This window comes from Sparus aurata, chromosome 9 (genome assembly GCF_900880675.1).
Source record: "Sparus aurata chromosome 9, fSpaAur1.1, whole genome shotgun sequence".
NCBI lineage: Eukaryota > Metazoa > Chordata > Actinopteri > Spariformes > Sparidae > Sparus > Sparus aurata.
In genome coordinates, this window is record NC_044195.1 from 32,855,786 (window position 1) to 32,874,099 (window position 18,314).

An 18,314-nucleotide genomic window follows, 5' to 3' on the forward strand; every position below is an offset into this window, starting at 1 on the left:
CACAGCTTTTGTGATTTTCAAAGATTAAATAAATTAGCTAGGGGTAAAAAGTTAATGTTATACAGAAACATTGTGGTTGCCACCACTACGCATAATACACAATTAAAATACACATTTTCTGTAAACAATTTACATATTGTAAAGTTAGAGTTAGAATAGCTTTTCACTAAAGTCGGGTTAGTTAAGATTAGTGAGTATCTGATGATGTCTAATGTCCCTGACAACCTCTGTAACGTTAGCCTCAGTTAGATAGGCTACTTGTTAGGAACCGCTGTTAACACATGAGCGTTTTATACTTAAAATATGGGACGTTCAATTATGTATTTTTATGTTGTAAAACAAAACAACTTTTGAATTTGAGAGAGGGAACGGAGGTGAAATTATGCAAACTGATTTCCAGGTTTTAGGACTATAAACTATGCTCAATAACGTATAACTTACCAAAAACACAAATAAAACATTTTTAAACATAGCTAATGTCTCATTATTCCTTTTTAAAATTCAAAAATAAACAAAATGAAATGGTAGTAAGGCTGTTTTTGGTGTTAGGAAAAACTGTTGTGTGGACAATGCGCAGGTGCTATGAGTCTGCAGGTTTACCAGCCCCGACGAACAAGATGGCGGCCAGGCTCCCGACGACAGCTACGTCTCTCCTCCATCCTCTGATGAACTCTGAGTGCTGTCTTCATCCTCTGGTGTCAGCTTGTAACAGTCTCTGATAAAACTTCACGGTTTCCACTTCAGAAATTGTTAGCTGGGTTAGCTATGCACCGGCTAAGAGTCCGTTCACTATGCTAATGAATGCTAACAACAGACGTTAGGTATGCTAATGAGCACATATAAACAGGTGAACAACTGTTAAACACACTTTGAGTAGAAATATCTTCAGCTGCTCACAGAAAATGTTTAGATTTATTATCCTGACCCAGACTGACGAGCAGAAAGTTTGAGATATCAACTACAAACTTATTTTGCAACTTTTTCTGACGCACTCCATCAAGCTACCAAAACTTAGCTCAGTACTTCCTGTTTCCTCGACCAATGAGCGATCAGTATTTCTCATATTCATAATTAAACTTCCTGTTACAACCATGAGAGCTTCAAAATAAAAGACAACATTTATAATAGTCATCTTTTTAAGCTCTATTACATTTTACCCTTTCACTCATAATATAGCATTATAAACATATTGATGATGTATCTTTTAACCCTTTTAACCTGATGTAATATTCAATCTTTCTGGTTCATTTTAATTCTATCATAACGTCATCTTGAGTCCAATGCATGCCTTGGTTGGATCAGCCTAATGTGAGACATCAAACAAATTTAACTTAGTGTAACTATTGACAAGCTATGATGTAATGTGATCAAATGTCCAATCATTATGTTTCCTTTAGGTTTCTGTCACTGTTACTTCCAGGACAGAGTCAGAGAGTGAAGAAGGAAGAAGGTGAACTTGAACATAAGATTTTAAAACATCACCTCATTTGTGAACATTTCTGCCTGAATTATTGAGTTAATAGATATTAATCAGTGACAACATTCTCAGTTGTTTCCAGCATCATCCTTCCATGAAATCCTTACATTAATCATAAAACAGCACTGTTCTCTTTAGTATTAAAAGGAAAATATTTAAACACTTTTTGTGGCCATCTGTGCCATAATCGACAAAGTAGTCTGCTAGATTCATATGATGAATATTCATAAAGAAGGTGATTTGAAATTAAGCACAGGCACAGGCATATCTAGATATTTAAAAACTTTACAAAATGTGGCCTGTGTGTGTCAGTGTAGCTCTGACACATTACTTCCTCCCCTGTAGAGAGCGTATCAGAGCTGCGAGACACTCAATCTAAGCTCACAGTCAAGTCTGACTAAGCCCTTTGTTACGGGAAAGAAATAAAAATTCTTCCTCACTCTCTCTTTCTTTGGCAGCCCCGATGAAGTTTTTATTTTTGACGAACTGAAAAGCACGTGTGTTCCTTCAGCGGTCAGCGGGGATGAAAATGATCCTGATCATCTTGCGCCATTCTGCCATAAAGTGCAGCTGTCCGGCCTACATTAACACATCTGTGAAAAGCTGAGCCGGCTGAAAATTGGAAGAAAAACTCTGCTATGCCATCAGAGATTTCGCTTTCACAAATGTTCCCACTGCAATAATGCGTCCCATTCATGATACATTATTGCTGTGATTGTGAACTTAGAGGATTGGAATAAACATTTATATGACTTAGTGCCACAGATTGTGCTGTCACACTTGCTTTTATGAATAATGTCACGCTTTCTCAACCAACCAAATATTCTAATACATGGACCTGTGGGAGGACATTTTCCCACAACCCCCTGAGCAGCAGTTCTCATTGAGCCTAAAATACACAACCCTGTTGACCTTCCAAAAGTCCACTACCACCCAACCCAACCTCCCAGTTCTGTCTGCTAGATTTGAATTATAACCTTTGCATTCTGGCGGGAGCACAATGTGACGATTGTGATTGTATTTTAATTCTGATGGCAAGCGAAAAAAGATAGCTTCCTCTGAGAATGGGCTAGATTTATGGGCCCTGTCCTGGCCGCCGGCCCCACATCCTCTCTGATCTGCTTTTACTCCGACGACCCCTCGACCCTGGGGGGTCATTAGAGAGCCCCCGAATGGTCCGGTTGGCTGCCAGCCCATCTCACACTGCTTGTTTTCCAATCAAATCACTATATTTAACGGGGACACGAGCCCAGGGCCAAGTCCAAACAGACATCTGTTTGAAATTGTTCCTCGCAATTATTTCACACAGAAGTTCTCCCTCTACACCCCCCCGTCCGCACTCCTCGCCCCACTTTGGTCTTTTGTTTGTTGTTGTTTGTTTTCAGCCAATCCTCCCCCTCTGGATTGCTAATGGACAGAACTGAGAGGCGGAGGCGGGCGGGGGGCTTTGAGGTTGGGAAGTGTGGTGGTGGCGAGGGTCTGGCTCCTGGAACCGCTGTCAGAGAGATACGCAGCCGGAGGAGAATAGAAAAACCAGCAAGGGCTTTTTGATTTAGCACAAAGCAGGTTTTTCACTCTGAACAGGGAACAGCTTTTACAATCAGAGGCGGCCCTGTACTGCTGCCAGCTCACATGACGTCTCCATCAAGACCGTCAGTCAGTGGCTTTCATGCTCTGGTGGCCGCTTGGATTTAAAAACAAGACTAATCTGAAAGAGGAAAAATGCACTTATGACTTTTGATGACTGGAGCGGTGTGTTTTACATTTTGTTAAAGAATAAAATGAATACAAAAAAAACTCCAAGTGATTAGTTTTTTTTGGTTTTGTCTCTGCAGGACAAGACAAGTAGAGATGTCTGGTTCACTGTGTCTGATTAGTACTTTCAAAAGATTCTGTATAACACTCTTGACATCCGTATGCACTTCTCATTAAACTCTTGTGGATTTTTCCCTGGAATAACTGGCTCGGGACCAAAAAGCCTCCCCTCCTCTGAGACTTTGTTCAAACATTGGACTTCAGAGGAAAAAAGGTCAGACCGAGATCTCCCTGTCATCCACTCATAAGGCTTAATAAAAACACTATTAAAATGTTGATATCTATTCTGATCTCGTCAAATGAATGTTTAAAACAAAATGAAAAGTTATCTGTAAACTGTGAAAAGAAGGATAAATGGGATATAGGATTTAGTAAGCAGGTTTTAAATCAGTCCGGCAACTGAAAGGGGGGAAATAGACACAGAAGACTAATGAACTGACGAGCAACAGGTGACGAAGAAAACTGTCTGGAAAAGCACAGAGTCAGGAAGTCCAACAACCACTAAGATGCACATAAGAAGACTCTTTATTTGTGAACATTTGTCACATTGTCCACATTGTAAAAACAGTGAATTTCCTATTTTAGAGTGAACATTCTGTCTGATTGGCTGAATGTAAACCAGTCTTCTGCTGTAAAAGATGCAAGTCTTTAACAATATTGACAAAGAGGCCAGCAGTAGGGCAGTTTCTCTGAGGCCAGCAAAATCTTTAAGAGGTAAACATCATTTTTACTTAGCTCATCAGGGATATGTCCAAGATATAGGGATGAGAAAGTTATACTGATACTGAAACATTCCCTCCAGCAACAAAGCTCGGTACAAGTTTGTTTGGACTTCCCATCGTTCTTTCACTTAGTCTGTCGAGTCTTTATTCAGTGATCTGATTCCACGTTTGCTTATCGGACCTTTAATGTTTCCTGAGATTTAGGCATCAATATATGAATACCAAATGGTAACTGTCTTGGATTTGAACCTGTTATGGACAGATCAGAGATTCCCCAAGATCCTGATGTGAACAGGGATTTCTCCAAATCTAGGTCACAGGTAATCAGAAGCCATTGGGTGTACCTGTGATGTTCTCCCTCAGCTGACTGCAATCAGTCAGCTGAGGGAGGTTATAGAGAGGGTCTGCAGTTCACCTGTTCAGGTGGTTTTGTGTTTTCAGGGAGTCGACACCATCATTTGGCCCTCTGGGTTTTCTATTTTGGTGAAGATCTTGGTCGAGTGGGTTTGAGATTTCTTTTGGCCAGTTTCCATATATTTTGTTTAACCCCTGTTCACTGACTCCCACTTCACCTCTGGGTTTTGAGGTGTACTGTGGGTTTTATTCCCACCACCACTTTTTAGGACACCGAAGACCAGTTTGCTTTAACCCTTTCGTGGGGAGACTCTTACAAAATATAACAGGCAATAACCAAACTAAAACCATGACACAATTCAGCTTCAGAAGGGAAACCGATATTTTGTCTGCTGTTGTAATGGCTCAAAAGTCTGATTCTTCATTTTGAACAAAAGCAGAAAGCTACGACTACGTTCAGTCCACATGAGTCGAGTCAGGAGAAGCTTTCAGGACCACAAGTGTCACAGAACAAATCTGCAGGTTTCTCGGACATGTAAAGATTAGCGATGGATTTACCATGACTGGACAACCATGCTTTGCTTTTGCATTGGTGGTCCACACTTAGATCAGTGTTCTCTGATCCACATTCAAGTCTGTCAAGGGCGATGGTCTGGCTGAGAATAGCTGTGCAGCTGCATGTTGGATATTCGAGCATTTAGCAGGAGTGTTTCTGTTGTCAGTCAAAATGATGCTCTTAGTCACCCCCACCCATGTAGCCGGAGATTAGACGTGTGATAATCCATTGTCACCTAAAATGGGACATTTTGACACTTAGGGGTGCTAAAAGCCGGGATATCGGCGAGGAGTTGAGCGCTGTACCTGAGTTACACTAAAAGCAAAGTCGAGAGTGTTTTTATCCTTCAGTCATTTCATAACGATGCAGTGAAGGACAAATACGTGTGTGGCACTCATTTATGGAGGATCAGGGCTTGCAATAAGTTTTCTTGGTTTAATGAGTGAATACTTTGTGGTCCAAAGGCGCCAAAGGACAGTCAGATCATGGACTGAAAACAGAGCTGCTTTGCATTAGTTGTGAAACCATAGATACAATATTAGAAACAGGATAATCATGAATGTAAAGGTGGTCAACAAGATAACGTTTACATGCTCTATGTGCATAAATATGAATAATTACAGCCAGAAACAATCCCTCATATTTTAATAAAACTGCACGTAATATAAAGTGTTGATCAGTCCTCACACAAGTACGTTAAAATCGAGGTAATTTAATTGTCATTATACAACACTGAGTAAATAAAGCTCACTGACTTGACTGGTGGTCTCATGGGATATTTAAGGTGTATACAATTTTATCTTCCAGGAAATGGTTTTAAAGAAAAACCTTTCATGAGCAACTTTCAATGTTTGTTTTGAGATGCAGTTTCGCCAAATTCCAGAGGTTTAAAACAACACAAAGATGACACAGAAGGAGGGAAGCAGCTGTTCCTTAAATATAGACATCGACATCCCACGTGCTGCCCGACATTATGTCCAGGATATATGCAACACTTGTTCCCTCCTAACAGCGTCACAGTGGTTTACCGTTCTACACAGACCTGCTGTGTGTGTGCACAAAAAAAAGGAACTTTATTTGGCAAGTGGACCATTGTGCATTGTATGGAAGGAAACAATCTGTGTTTTGTCTGGGCTGATTTCTTTTGCTGCATCAGACCCCCTTTTCCTGCCTCCAGCCCTGAGGGGGGAAAAGACGGGTGAATATCTGATACTTGTGAGATGTTAAACTGGAGTCACCAGCTGGGACTCTCGCAGCAGTTAAAGGTAACTGACCCCAAAACCTTATGTGCTGTGGTTAGTTTCTTTTGAAATGCCTTATGGCACCAAAATCCTCTTTTTCCCATTGATTTATGAGGGTATGAAGATTATCTCAGCGCTGAGCCGTTTTAAAGGATTCCAGTCTTGTGTGGTTAAAGACATGAAACACGCTAAAATATCTGTTTGCAAGGTTGTACAGGTTAATTCTGTAATTCCACTGTCTCTCAGCTGTGCTCAGCTATTTAAACCTTAGTTCTAGTTGGCATTTCCACTCCATAATTACAGTGTTGTGGATATGAAAACACTCCTCCATCCACAACTGCTTTTTACGCAGCAGCATCAGGTCTCCCAAACCCTAAACAAGGTCAAGGGTTCAGGTTTAGGGTGGGGAAACCTCCTCTGGTCTGTTGGTGTGTTTGCTCAAGAAAAAGCAGAAATGCTACGCTGAGACGAGAAGAGAGGGTCGAGGAGGTTCTTGGGTCGAAGAAAATGCAAGCGAAAGCCAAACCAAAGGAACATTAGCAGAAACGGACCTGCCCATACTCCCTGCGGTCTCGACCCAGAACATTTTTCTTCGCTGCAATAGCAGATGTATCTTTAACCTTTTAATGCATACAGGGAACATTTTAAAGACGTTTTATTCCAGTGGCAGGACAGCAAGTCAAAACGTGTTCAAAAACCTTCAACACATTGATATGTTTACACAATGATAGTCTTTAACAATGGGTACGTTCAAAAAGAGCTGCGCAACACTTTAAGTGCAATGTCAAGAATAAAGTGAAATTAAAAAGAAAAACAAGAAGAATATATAAAGTGTCATATTGGATATATTGACGTCATGGTATGTCGTACGTGTTCCTGCTTTTAAGGTTATTAAAGTAAAATGATGTCATTCTCTGAACTTACCAGTCTGAGCCACTTGTTCTAACACTTGTCTTTACCCATGTTGTCATTAAATCCACATTGCTGATCTCATTGTGTTTTTAATATTTTGTGAAAGTACCAACAGTCATCCCAACAATATTGGCACAATATCAGCGGTGTCACGTTATTGATGAAATACACAATAACTTGTGTATCTTTTTTCAGTTTGAAAGTAATAGAGTGTAATTTCTCTTTCTGTATTCATTTTGTTTCTTAATTATGGCAACAAACTCTATACAAACTACCTTCACTTAGAATTTGAGTATTAATTATTTGGTATTTTATCTTCCAAAAGAGACAAATGATTTTGTTCTATGTCCTTAACCACACAGGCCTGGCCTGATTTCAATTGTTATCATGATTATATCGTCATTATGAATTATTTTGGTCACGATAATCAGAGACGGTCCATATCAATATTGAAGCATTTGATAAAAGTTGGAAAAGATCTATTTTGGTGGTGTCAAAAATGTGGTGTTTTTTAAGGAGCCTGTTTTCGTCTTTTACTGAGCAGTGGAGACATTTCCACACGTTTTTTTTGGCGATTGATGCACAATCATGCTTCAATGATGAGGACGACTTGTGACACCGTTCATGTCACAGAGAAAAAGTGGCTGCAGTGGGTGAGAGAGATGAATGGGTCGACATTCTTTCTGCCAGTTACAAGAGGAAAAGGAAAAGTGGGGAAGAAAAACCATAAAGACGAGGTCATCGACTCCCAACGCTCACTCTCGCTCACATAAGCCTTTAATCAGAAGATCCGCCTGACTTCAATCAAACGATGGCATTTCTCAGCGGCCTACTCACGACGAAGCTCTCGGAGCATCTGACCTCCAGTCTGGCTGGTTGAAGAGGATAACCTAAGAGAGGTCACGATCCGGGTTAGGGACTGACCCGGGACTCCTACACCCCCGAGGAAGGCCACAATGCTGGCCTTCATCACAGACGTCCCCTAGGCACTGTGCGAGCTGATCATAATTCTTGCACTTCCACAGTTTAGCGGGGCACGTTCTGCCCTTGGGCCAGCGGCAGCAGGATGGTACCAGAGCTCTATTGGAGCAGTAGGTAACCCTGACTCAGACACGGGTCACGTCTCTCTGATCTCGGAGCTCAATGCAGGAAGCCTTTGATGAAAGACCGAGCCAAGCCTGGGGAGAAAGGCACAACGGCCTCAGCCTCTGAATCGCTTTATTATGATGACCTGACCTGAAAGGCCAGAGAGCAAAATGTGACACACTCCGATACCTCTTCAAAATCCCCTCACATCCATCAGGAAGCATTTCAAACTGAATTTAGGACCAATTTGTTACCAAAATCAGTTTAGATTCATTCAAAGGGTCAACATCGGATCATCAGATATTCAAACTGCTGGATTACAAGTATTACTGTAGTAATAGATTTACTACATTACATTTCTGTATAATATTACAGTATTATCATCGACAAGCTTCCATTTTCAGTATAAATACAGACCTTGAAAGCAGGGCCTCACGATCCTTTTGACTTTTTGGGTTTTAAGCAGGAAGTGTCAGAAAAGTTACTACAGGGATAACTGGCTTGTGGCGGCCAAGCGTTCATAGCGACGTCGCTTTTTGATCCTTCGATGTCGGCTCTTCCTATCATTGTGAAGCAGAATTCACCAAGTGTTGGATTGTTCACCCACGAATAGGAAACGTGAGCTGGGATTAGACCGTCATGAGAAAGGTTAGTTTTACCCAACTGATGATGTGTTGTTGCAATAGTAATCCTGCTCGGTACGAGAGGAACCGCAGGTTCAGACATGCCTCCATCACATCTGCCAGCCTGGATCGACTCGGTTTGACTCGGCGCGACTGGGATTTGCATTTCCACCACAACTGGACTATCTGCTTGAGGGTGTGTGTTAAACCGATGATGCGTTTGTCCCAATCCCCATATCATCGCTAACAAAGTGGTTTGTGTTTTCACCAGCAGTGACTCCCAAAACAGCTGCAAGTGAACAAGATGAAACGGTAAAACACAGCCGACGTTTGAAAGAACAAACAGGACGAGAGAAACTAAAGAGAATCATTTGGAAGCTACAAAAACACTGAGAGCTGAACACTGACTTTTAAAAATGTCTTACTCTCAGGTTTTTGAGCTCAGAATCAATTTCATGGGGGAGAATAAAACTGTTTCATGGAAAAGCAAATCAGCACAGCTTAGTTTCAATCTGCGTGGCCAAATGTGCTGCTCATTTAAATCAGGGTACTGCAGAGGTACTTGAGCAAGGCACCAAACGCCTCAGTCATTTTGTGGGGGTGTCCACTGTTTTACAGATGCTTCTTTCACGATGCGGTGCCGCTTTTTTTTGTGGGCTTGGATCCGTCACACGTGTACAGTTTGTGGTGGTATGTCATGATACTGTAAATGTTAAACTAGATATTTCTGAAAAATGTTGACAATCTAATTTTCTTCATGCTTTGCATTTGTTCCTTTGTGAGTCAGCTGAGGTTGGCAATCTTTCATCCATTTGACCTTCTGCTCCTCTGACGCATGTTGTTTTGTCTGGTAGCAGCCATGGTGCAGGGTGCGAATGTCACGGACCAACAGCTGACTGCCTCTGAATGCCTTTCTCTTAACAGGCGACAGCACTTTAAAGCCCAACAATGAGATGTTGGCAAACTTAGGAACAGCTGAACTGAAAGGAAGGGGATTCCTCAGATGGTCTGTCCTTTCCCCTACTCATTAAATCTGTCAGATCTCGGATGACAACGAAACAACGGCATGACTGTGCATCTTTATAAACAGACAGTATTTTAATATATTTCATTTTGGAGAGCGAACTTGACTTCATCAGATGACAGTCTACAAATGAAATGCTCCTGACATTCTTTGTTTGAGTGATTTTTGTTTTAAAAATCTTCATATAGCTGCAACAACTCACTTCACTCTACTGGCCTGCTGAGGGGGAAGTTAGACAGAAACTAGCTGGAAATTAAAATGATCAGTTTGATAAGTACCCACAGCTCATGACCACAGGTGGCATGTGACTCATGAACAAGACCCCGAGATACTTCCAACCATCACTTGGGACCGGTGCTCACCCCCAACTGAAGTTGGTAATCTACCATTTTAAGGCAGAAAGCCTTGGCCTCAAACTTGGAGGTGCTGATCCTCGTCCTGCAGTTTCAAACCGCCCCAGTGCCTGTTGGAGGTCACGGAGCGACGAAGGTGTCAGAACCGGGTCATCTAGAAGAAATGGAGACGCAATTCTGAGGTACCCGAGCTGGATGCTGCTCACAACAGATCTCCAACATGAGTGGGGACAAGGGACGACCTTGGTGGAGTCCAACACCCACCTGGAACATGTTTGACTTCATGCCGAGTATACGAACACAGCTCTCACTCGACATCAGTTGTGTTGTATTTCTCCTGATCATACGAAATACAGTCTTTGGGGACAGCAGGTGTCTTTAACAGCCAGTCTTAACTTAGTGTTAAGCATTGTAAAGGAAACCGGTTCATGTCTTTTACTTTGGCTGCACTGTACAGTACGTCTGCAGCCTGTTTACTGTATGAAGCCGTGTGCTTCAGAACACACCATCTCTCCTCATCTGTGTGCTTTGTCTAATCACCCATTTCTGCCTCACTAACCTCTTGTTCTCCTCTCTGGTGAGACTCCTTACCCTGGGGCTATTTTTCTCCCATCCTCTCTCTAAGAGAATAAGGAATTCCTGTGGCAAAAGCAATCAGCGGGCTCCACTTCTAACCAGTCCCTTGCTGAATTTGCTGTCAAATTAAAAAATGATTTGGTCTCCTTCTTTTTGCACTCTGCATCTTTACTTATAACCCCTCTCCTTTTTCTTTTTCTTTAATCTCACTCTTTGCTTCCCACCTTTTTTTTTTTACTAGTTCAACTCCACAGCAGCTCTCTCCACCTCCCTCCTCCTCTTTTTCTTTCTCCTCTTTCCTGTTTTATGTTGCTCTCAGACCCATTTCTTCAGGGCCGGCCTGCCACTGTTAATTTTGGACAACATGCCATCTAAGTTTAGAAACTGCTCTGTGTGCGTTTTGTGCGTATGGAGTATCCTTTTTCACCTGGGTATTCAGACTGCTCGCTCCTTCGTCTTCTGCTCTAGTATGCAGAGTTAAGAATCATGAATAAAAAGCTCAAATACTGAATCCAACACATTATCTTTTCATCAGCAGAGCATCAAGAAAGATGCTCAAATGTATGCAGAGGAAAGACAGGGGGCTTCAAAGCTAAACAAACGTTGCTCCTCTATTATTGAAGCACAGGCACCGTGGTTATCATGGGGCAATCTAAAGAGACCTGAATCCAAGACAAGAGGAAGGAGAGTGCAAAATTGGTTTAATTTGACATGTGTATCTATGTTAAAGCAACTTACGTTAAAGGTGCCTTGTTTTTACCGTAACATGACGGCTGAAATCTGAGCTAAGACAAAGGTTTATATGGCGAGATTTAACTTGATCTTGAATATTTCTTTTTTTTGAGATTCTGTGAGTGTATTTTGTTTACTTATTACACACAAGTAATGAACTAGCCTCCCACATATATCCCTAAGCTGAGAGGCTAGCCAGGGCTAGCTTGTTAGCATGCTTTCTTCAGTAGCTATCCCTGCAAGATAGCAAATAGACGTCCGTGACACAGTGTCAACACTCTTCTTTCTTTACACTTTTTGATCGTTTTAAGCTAAAACTCTGGCTACATCTTACAAATTACCCCTTTGAGAGCCGATCTTGACAGCAGTCTGAGAACATGTCAAATATGATTGCACTTGTAGCACGCTAGCCCTACTTTCACGTGTCCTCCAGGGATCACAGACATGGTATATCAAAGACGACACAATGCGGGGATTTAAAACAGAAAAAAAAAAGGAGATAGTTTATTTGAAATGTACAAAAGCTATATACACACACTCACACAAACCCACACACACTGAGCATAGTAAAAGTGAATGGTAGCATACACACAAACATTTTAAAGGCTACTTAGAAATTCAGCAAACGTAATAAAACTGAGGAATTTGCAGGACTAGTTCGCAAATCCTGTCCGAAACAGGATTTCATTTTCAAAGTCTGTGTCCCTTCCTGGACTCTCTGCAGTTCATCCGGAGCCCAGGGGAAATGTGGAGTGCAGCGAAGGGGGTTGGTGGTATGAATGTGTTAATTAGGATCTGATCTCTGCTGAGAACACACAGAGGTACTTGTATATTCTTTTAGAGAACGCTCCTCATCAGACACAGGGGTTCATGTGCCCTGATAGACTAACACAGAGGCGTATCCTTGTCCTTTTCAATCATTTACCCTTGTGAGATGGGACCATGGAGAGCGAATGCCTCAGATCCAGAGGGCAAAGAAGGAAATCTGATTGTACAGTACCATCCTCAGGAGTTCAGACCATGATCAAAAAAGCACTAAATATCTCTGGATCATAACGTTGTACAACCATGTGTTTAAACTAAGGCTGTCAAGTTCTTAATTTTGTAAATTACAATTTGTCACCCATTTTTTTTTCAATTACAAATTGAATTTCAGGAAAAAAATCATAATAGCGTTTACTTTGTAAAAAACAAAATTTTCTCATTTTCAAATAAACTTCATTTTAAAATCACTGACATTGAAAGTGGCACAAAACCAGTTTGGCACAAGACGGGTTGCTGCAACGCACTTCTTTGTTTTGTTCCTGTTCTGCAAGATAGTTAAAATTAGTGCATACACCACACATACGATTCCAGCAACCAATTGTTTGATTTGCCATTGAGCTTTGACGCCATTTCTGCAGATTACCAGGGGCCGATTTTCAGCATCATACCCATCACTGATATCTGTGGTGTCTGTGTCCGATTGCCAATAAAATTTTAAGTTAAATAAATCTTACAATGCACTACTTTGGTAGTTGAATTGACAACGTTATACAGTGGCTTCCAGTTACCGACAAAGGTCCTTATATGGATGACAATCTTAACTTTATTCAGATTTTACTTATTAGACACTGGTTAAACCAATAGCTGGAATAGATAATGGAGAAACATACATTTTGTACATACAATGTAATTTTTTTCCCGTAATAAGCATTTATTAATTTCTACATGCACAGTTTGTAGTTGGGTTCAGACTATGGCAGTTAAGTGAAAAGGTAGTGGAGGTCTCTACATTCACTGTAGTTCAATTCAACATTCATTCATTTATGTTTTTGAATTTGATGTAGGTAGGTGTTCATATGTTACTGTAACGTTGACAGCCCTAGTTTAACCAACAAAAGTCTATAGCATAACTTAAAGCAAGTACCATACAGTATAATCTATACACATAAAGGTCTTCATGAGAAAATAGTATCTGTTATCTACACGTCTGTTCCATTTCCTGGTAACCTTGATGAACTGCTCTCAGTGCACCACTTTGTAAAGGGCTATTACACCAGAAAATACTGAATGGCAATTGGTTGTAGATGGATTTAGATACCCTGGGCTATCATATACTTGTAGGTAGAATGTATGGCTTTTTAACAAATAATGATAGAAAAAATGTCCTTGATCCTAGTTATACTTACTAAAAATCTTAATGTAGCATATTATAATCTGAAGCAAATATTACAAGATAAGCATATTCCTATGGACAATGAAGAACATTTTTTTGAAAAAGCCAGTTTTGCATTGTTCAATCAGTGCTTTCTTGTTTAGTACATATATTCCTGATGTAGACATGGTTAAGACTGGATGGATGAGAAGTGTTTGATTGCTCTCAGCTGATCATGTTGAGGAACTTGCTCTCCTCAGCCAATGCTGTGAGCATAGAGTTCATGTCACCGATGGCCATGTTGCCAATCCCTGCCGGTACAGACGCTAGGGTGACGGAATTGCGTGGGGTTGTGAGACGTGAGGAACTCTGGGAGAGGCTCTGCAGAAGGCCGGGACTCAGGGTACCTGACATGAGGCTGGAGTGGTCCCCATCATCGAGCATGGTGTCAAAGTCGATCTGGGCATGCTCCGTGCCACCAGATCCACCAGTGGAAGAATCCACTGTGCTGCTGGAGACCAGGTTGACTCCTGGTGAGGCCATGTTGGCAGCAGCAGTGGTGTTGCTGGCAGGAGCCTGGCTGGCACAGGGAGACATGGGGGCCTCAAAGTTGGCAGAAGTTGGCTCAAACATATGAACCTGAGCCGTGTAGAACACAGCAGAGTTTGGATTTTCAGAGTTACCATTGTGGGCTGCTGACCCACTGGGCCTCTTTGGGCTCGCCTCTGAGGTGTCAGTCGCACGACTGGGGCTCAAATCGGACGACTTGGGTATTCGGCTCGGTTGCATCATGCTAGACCCTGTGTGTTGTCTTGCATTGGACTTGGGTTCTGCGGGAGGCCTGGGCTGTAACATTCCCCTGCCTCCGTGATGGATATTGTGCTGCTGCTGCTGGGAAACAACACTGTAATTCTGCTGCAGATCCACCTGGTTCACATGAGAATACCCATCAGCCTGTGTCCTTGCTCTGTAACTTTGCAGTTCTGGATCTGCCATACTGTTCCGGGTAGGTCTAACGCTTGTGCTCCCAGATAGAGAATTGGGGATGGCCTCTTGGCCAAACCCTTGCTGAGGACTCATTTGCTCACTAAAGTTCACATTGTTGCATTGCCTCTGTTGCTGATGCTGCTGGTGAGAGATGTTTATCAGCCTCTGGCTGTTGTGGTTCACATACCCCTGCATAGACATATTCTGACTCATAGGCACTACCTGCTGGTTACTGCCCAGGCCCTGACCATGTCCCTGGAAGGAACCAAAATTGTGTCTCTGCTGAACAATAGCTAGGTTCCCCCTGAGAGGATGCTGCTGTTTGGAGAGCTTGGTTGTGGAGTCCACAGTCCCAGAGCTCACCTCGTTCCACTGCACCGGCATGTTGTTCTTGTTCATGTTTTCCGACGGTGCTGAGAAGGGCTGCTGGGAGCCACCAAGACCCAGCTGGCATGATTGCATGTCCTGACCTGACTGAGTCATTGTGGCATCCACCATCGCCATCCTCCTCTGAGCATAAAATGATGCTGGTGGGGCCATGCCTGTCTGGTAGCCCTGAGTCTGATTGCTGGAATGGTAGTCCACCTGACCCGAGTTGTGGCCTGCAGGACCAGAATTCTGGGACCTGAGGTACTGTACCATATCATCTGGAAGCACCAAATCATCCTCGCCGGTCTGCTCCCCCCCAATCATCATCCCATCTACTGCCATGTTCTCCATTGCTACATTCTCAGAAATGCTTGGCGGTCTGGGGGCGAATGGGTAGCGTTGTAAGCTGCCATCAGAGCGAGTGTATCCCTGCATAGCCAGCGCCTGGTGCCGTTCAGCTGATGGACCATTCATGGGGTTCATGCTGTTCATGCTGTTATAGCGCTGAACCCTTGGAAAGGAAAGTGGGTCCAGTGTCGGACGACGCACTGGGTCACTGGCACGGCGAGGGAGGTTGTTGGGCACCTCATGGGGCATCATGCTCTGCATGCCATATCCAGTATCACTGCATCGCCGAGGCACAGCTCCAGAAGGCGGCTGGTGGAATGGGTGCGACGAGCCTTCCTGGGAGTCACTGTAGAGTGCCATGCGGGTCCTCAGGCTCATTCGATCCATATTGGGGAGAGGAGTCGGTGGAGCTCCACCAATGGCAGCGGCGTACTTTGCCTTGAGCCGATAATGCTGCGCTGGTGTCAGACTAAGGAGACTTGGGAGACCTCCTCCACTGACGCCACCACCGCCGCAATGGCTGGCTTCACTGGAGCGGCGAGACAGATCAGTGGAGATCGGGTCATAGGAGTCAGCAGAACTGATGTTGTTGTGCCGGTTAGTGCCAAACTGGGACGCCTCACTGGAGCGTCGGCTGGAATAGCAGGGTGAAATACCGGAGGAGCGCCGACTCATTGTGTAAGCTGAGCTGAGGGTGCTTGTGGTGCTGTCACGGCGCTCGTTCAGCTGGTTCAGCAGTGTTACTTCACATGAGGACAGGTCACCCATGCGTTGGCCAGGGTACGAACCGGGGTTACTCATCACGTTGGAGCTCTCCAGAAGGGAACCTGGCAGATGCAAGGGACATTATTACTTATTGGCTGCAGCTAATTAACAATTAAAAACAATTAGCCATCTTCCACCCTCAACACACAGTAAAGGATTTCTTGGACCCTTCCACACTTACCGACTGCAGGTATGGGAGGCAGCTTCATGCTGATGCGTTGGCCCTGCAGTGGCTGTGGTGCAGAGTTGACCCAGGGACAGGAGTCCCTCACTGTCTTCAACCTCTCCTTCTTGATGTTCTCCAGCTTGATGGTGACCGCGCCAACATGGCCCACGGCTTTCCTCAACTGAAGCCCCATCCCAGCCTGCTGCCCTCCAGCGGGAACAGTTGAGTCAACCATGGGGCACTCGTCCTGTGCACTGAGGTCCCCGAAGCTGCCCCCGCTGTGCATGGCCATCTCTACCCCACTGTCATTGTTGTTGGCGCTGCTGAGAGGCGACGGCTCGCTGCTACATGACGAGTGGCCGCCAGGACTGGACTGATACGTCTGTAGGAAAGCAGGGAGGAACTTGATGTAAATGTAATGAACCAAACCATAAAGGCTTTTTTTATAAATGATAGAGGTACACTGTTTAGTTTTCCAGAAGTGAATGAATGTTCTGCAAAACTGGCAAACACGGTGTAAAAAAATAAATGAAATTAAATAATAGAAATGGATAAAATAAAATAATAAATGTCTCATGCCAAGCTCAGAGAACTCCATTATGTATTCTTCAATATGAAATAATTACAACAGTTAAAAAATTCTGATTGTGATGGTGTTTTGTAATAACTAATGTAGGCCTATAGTTCCATAATCTCATTAACTATGGATGAGTTTGATTTATTTACAACAAGAAAACAAGTAGATAATAGATGAGTTCTGTGAGCAACAATCTAGCACAGCGGCGACAGTAATTTAAACTGGCCGGAAATGTACTAAAGTCTTGATCACAGCTTGACACTGGCACTATTTGCTCAGCACACATTCTAAAACAGTCCCAGCCTTTGAATATTAATGCAACAATGACTTTTATCATCGGCCGACAGCCAAGGGCGACTGCCAGTGAAAATCCAGTTAAATGGTCGAGTGTGTATGTGTTCATCCCATATACAATTAATCGTGTCCTGATCATGCAAAAGGTACTTTTTTTTAAGATCATGCAAGAATTCAACTATGTAGCACGAAACATGAGGACACAATCGCACACCTCCCATGCTGAGTCGCAAGAAGACACAGATAGTTTGAGTGCTCACCTCAGTGAAGTCTGTCCATTAGGAAGGTTAACTTGAGAGAAGCAAGTTTAGGCAACAACCAGAGATGTTAGGAAGGATGCAGGCAGAACCAGCAGTTAACATTTGATCTCATAGCAATGTTAGTAAAGTGGAAAACCGCAAGAAAATGAGTGTCCTTCTCCTCCAAAGCCATGCAGTTATATTCTCGTTATGTCTCGACAGGTGGCACTTGAAAAGTTAAGTTCATCTTTCATGAACCATAAAAAAGGGTTGTTTGTTATCTAAGCGATCGGGACTCACCATGGAGTTCTCAGTCTTGATAGATTTGACTTGCAGACAGTCCTCCACTCCTCTAGAGGTGCTGTTGGCCTCAATCTTGCCGTCCACGCCTCTCGCACTGAGCTTGGAATTCGCCTCGTTCTCCCCGTTGCCTTTGGGCGGCTGCAGTCTCGGCGGTGCGTCGCTTCGCTGTTTCTTGGTGACGTGGGCTTCGGGGCCGTGGACCGTCTTGACATGCTTCCTGAGAGAGCTGGGGTCCGTGTAGCGCTTGGTACAACCCGGGATCTTACATACGTAGGGTTTCTGCAAAGAGGGATTAAAAGCCCAGATGATACGATTTAGATTTTTGCTACATTGTACTACATTTATTTGAAAATTTTAGTGACTAGTTACTTTGAGGATTTCATTCTACACCAAAGCCAAAGTGCTGATCTTTTTTAATATCCATTAATTGATTACCCTGTCTTGGTTAGGTCTCACATGTAAAAGAGATTCTAATCTCAATGTCACTGCCTGGGTAAAATAAATGTTAAATATACATTTACTATGGATTCCCAAGTTTCCTGCCTGGCCAATTATCAGATCTGATATTCAGAATATTTCCTTTGCTTAATTTAAAATGATAATGTAGCCTGCACTATGTAAAGTAACCAGTAACTCAAGTAAATAAATAAATGTAGGG

At 43.0% G+C, this 18,314-nt stretch overlaps 1 protein-coding gene across 2 annotated transcripts in view; it reads right to left on the bottom strand.

Annotated features, from left to right (window-relative positions):
- Positions 1–11,942: 11,942 nt before the first annotated feature.
- gli2a (GLI family zinc finger 2a) overlaps positions 11,943–18,314 on the bottom strand; it is an 84,565-nt gene continuing 78,193 nt past the window's right edge. For both annotated transcript variants that reach the window (XM_030429334.1, XM_030429335.1), the window contains 3 exons: positions 17,654–17,935; positions 16,259–16,625; positions 11,943–16,139 (listed from right to left, as the gene is read on the bottom strand). In XM_030429334.1, the coding sequence (XP_030285194.1) occupies positions 13,834–16,139; positions 16,259–16,625; positions 17,654–17,935 (2,955 nt within the window). In that variant the 3' untranslated portion in view covers positions 11,943–13,833. The remainder of the gene's footprint in view (positions 16,140–16,258; positions 16,626–17,653; positions 17,936–18,314) is intronic.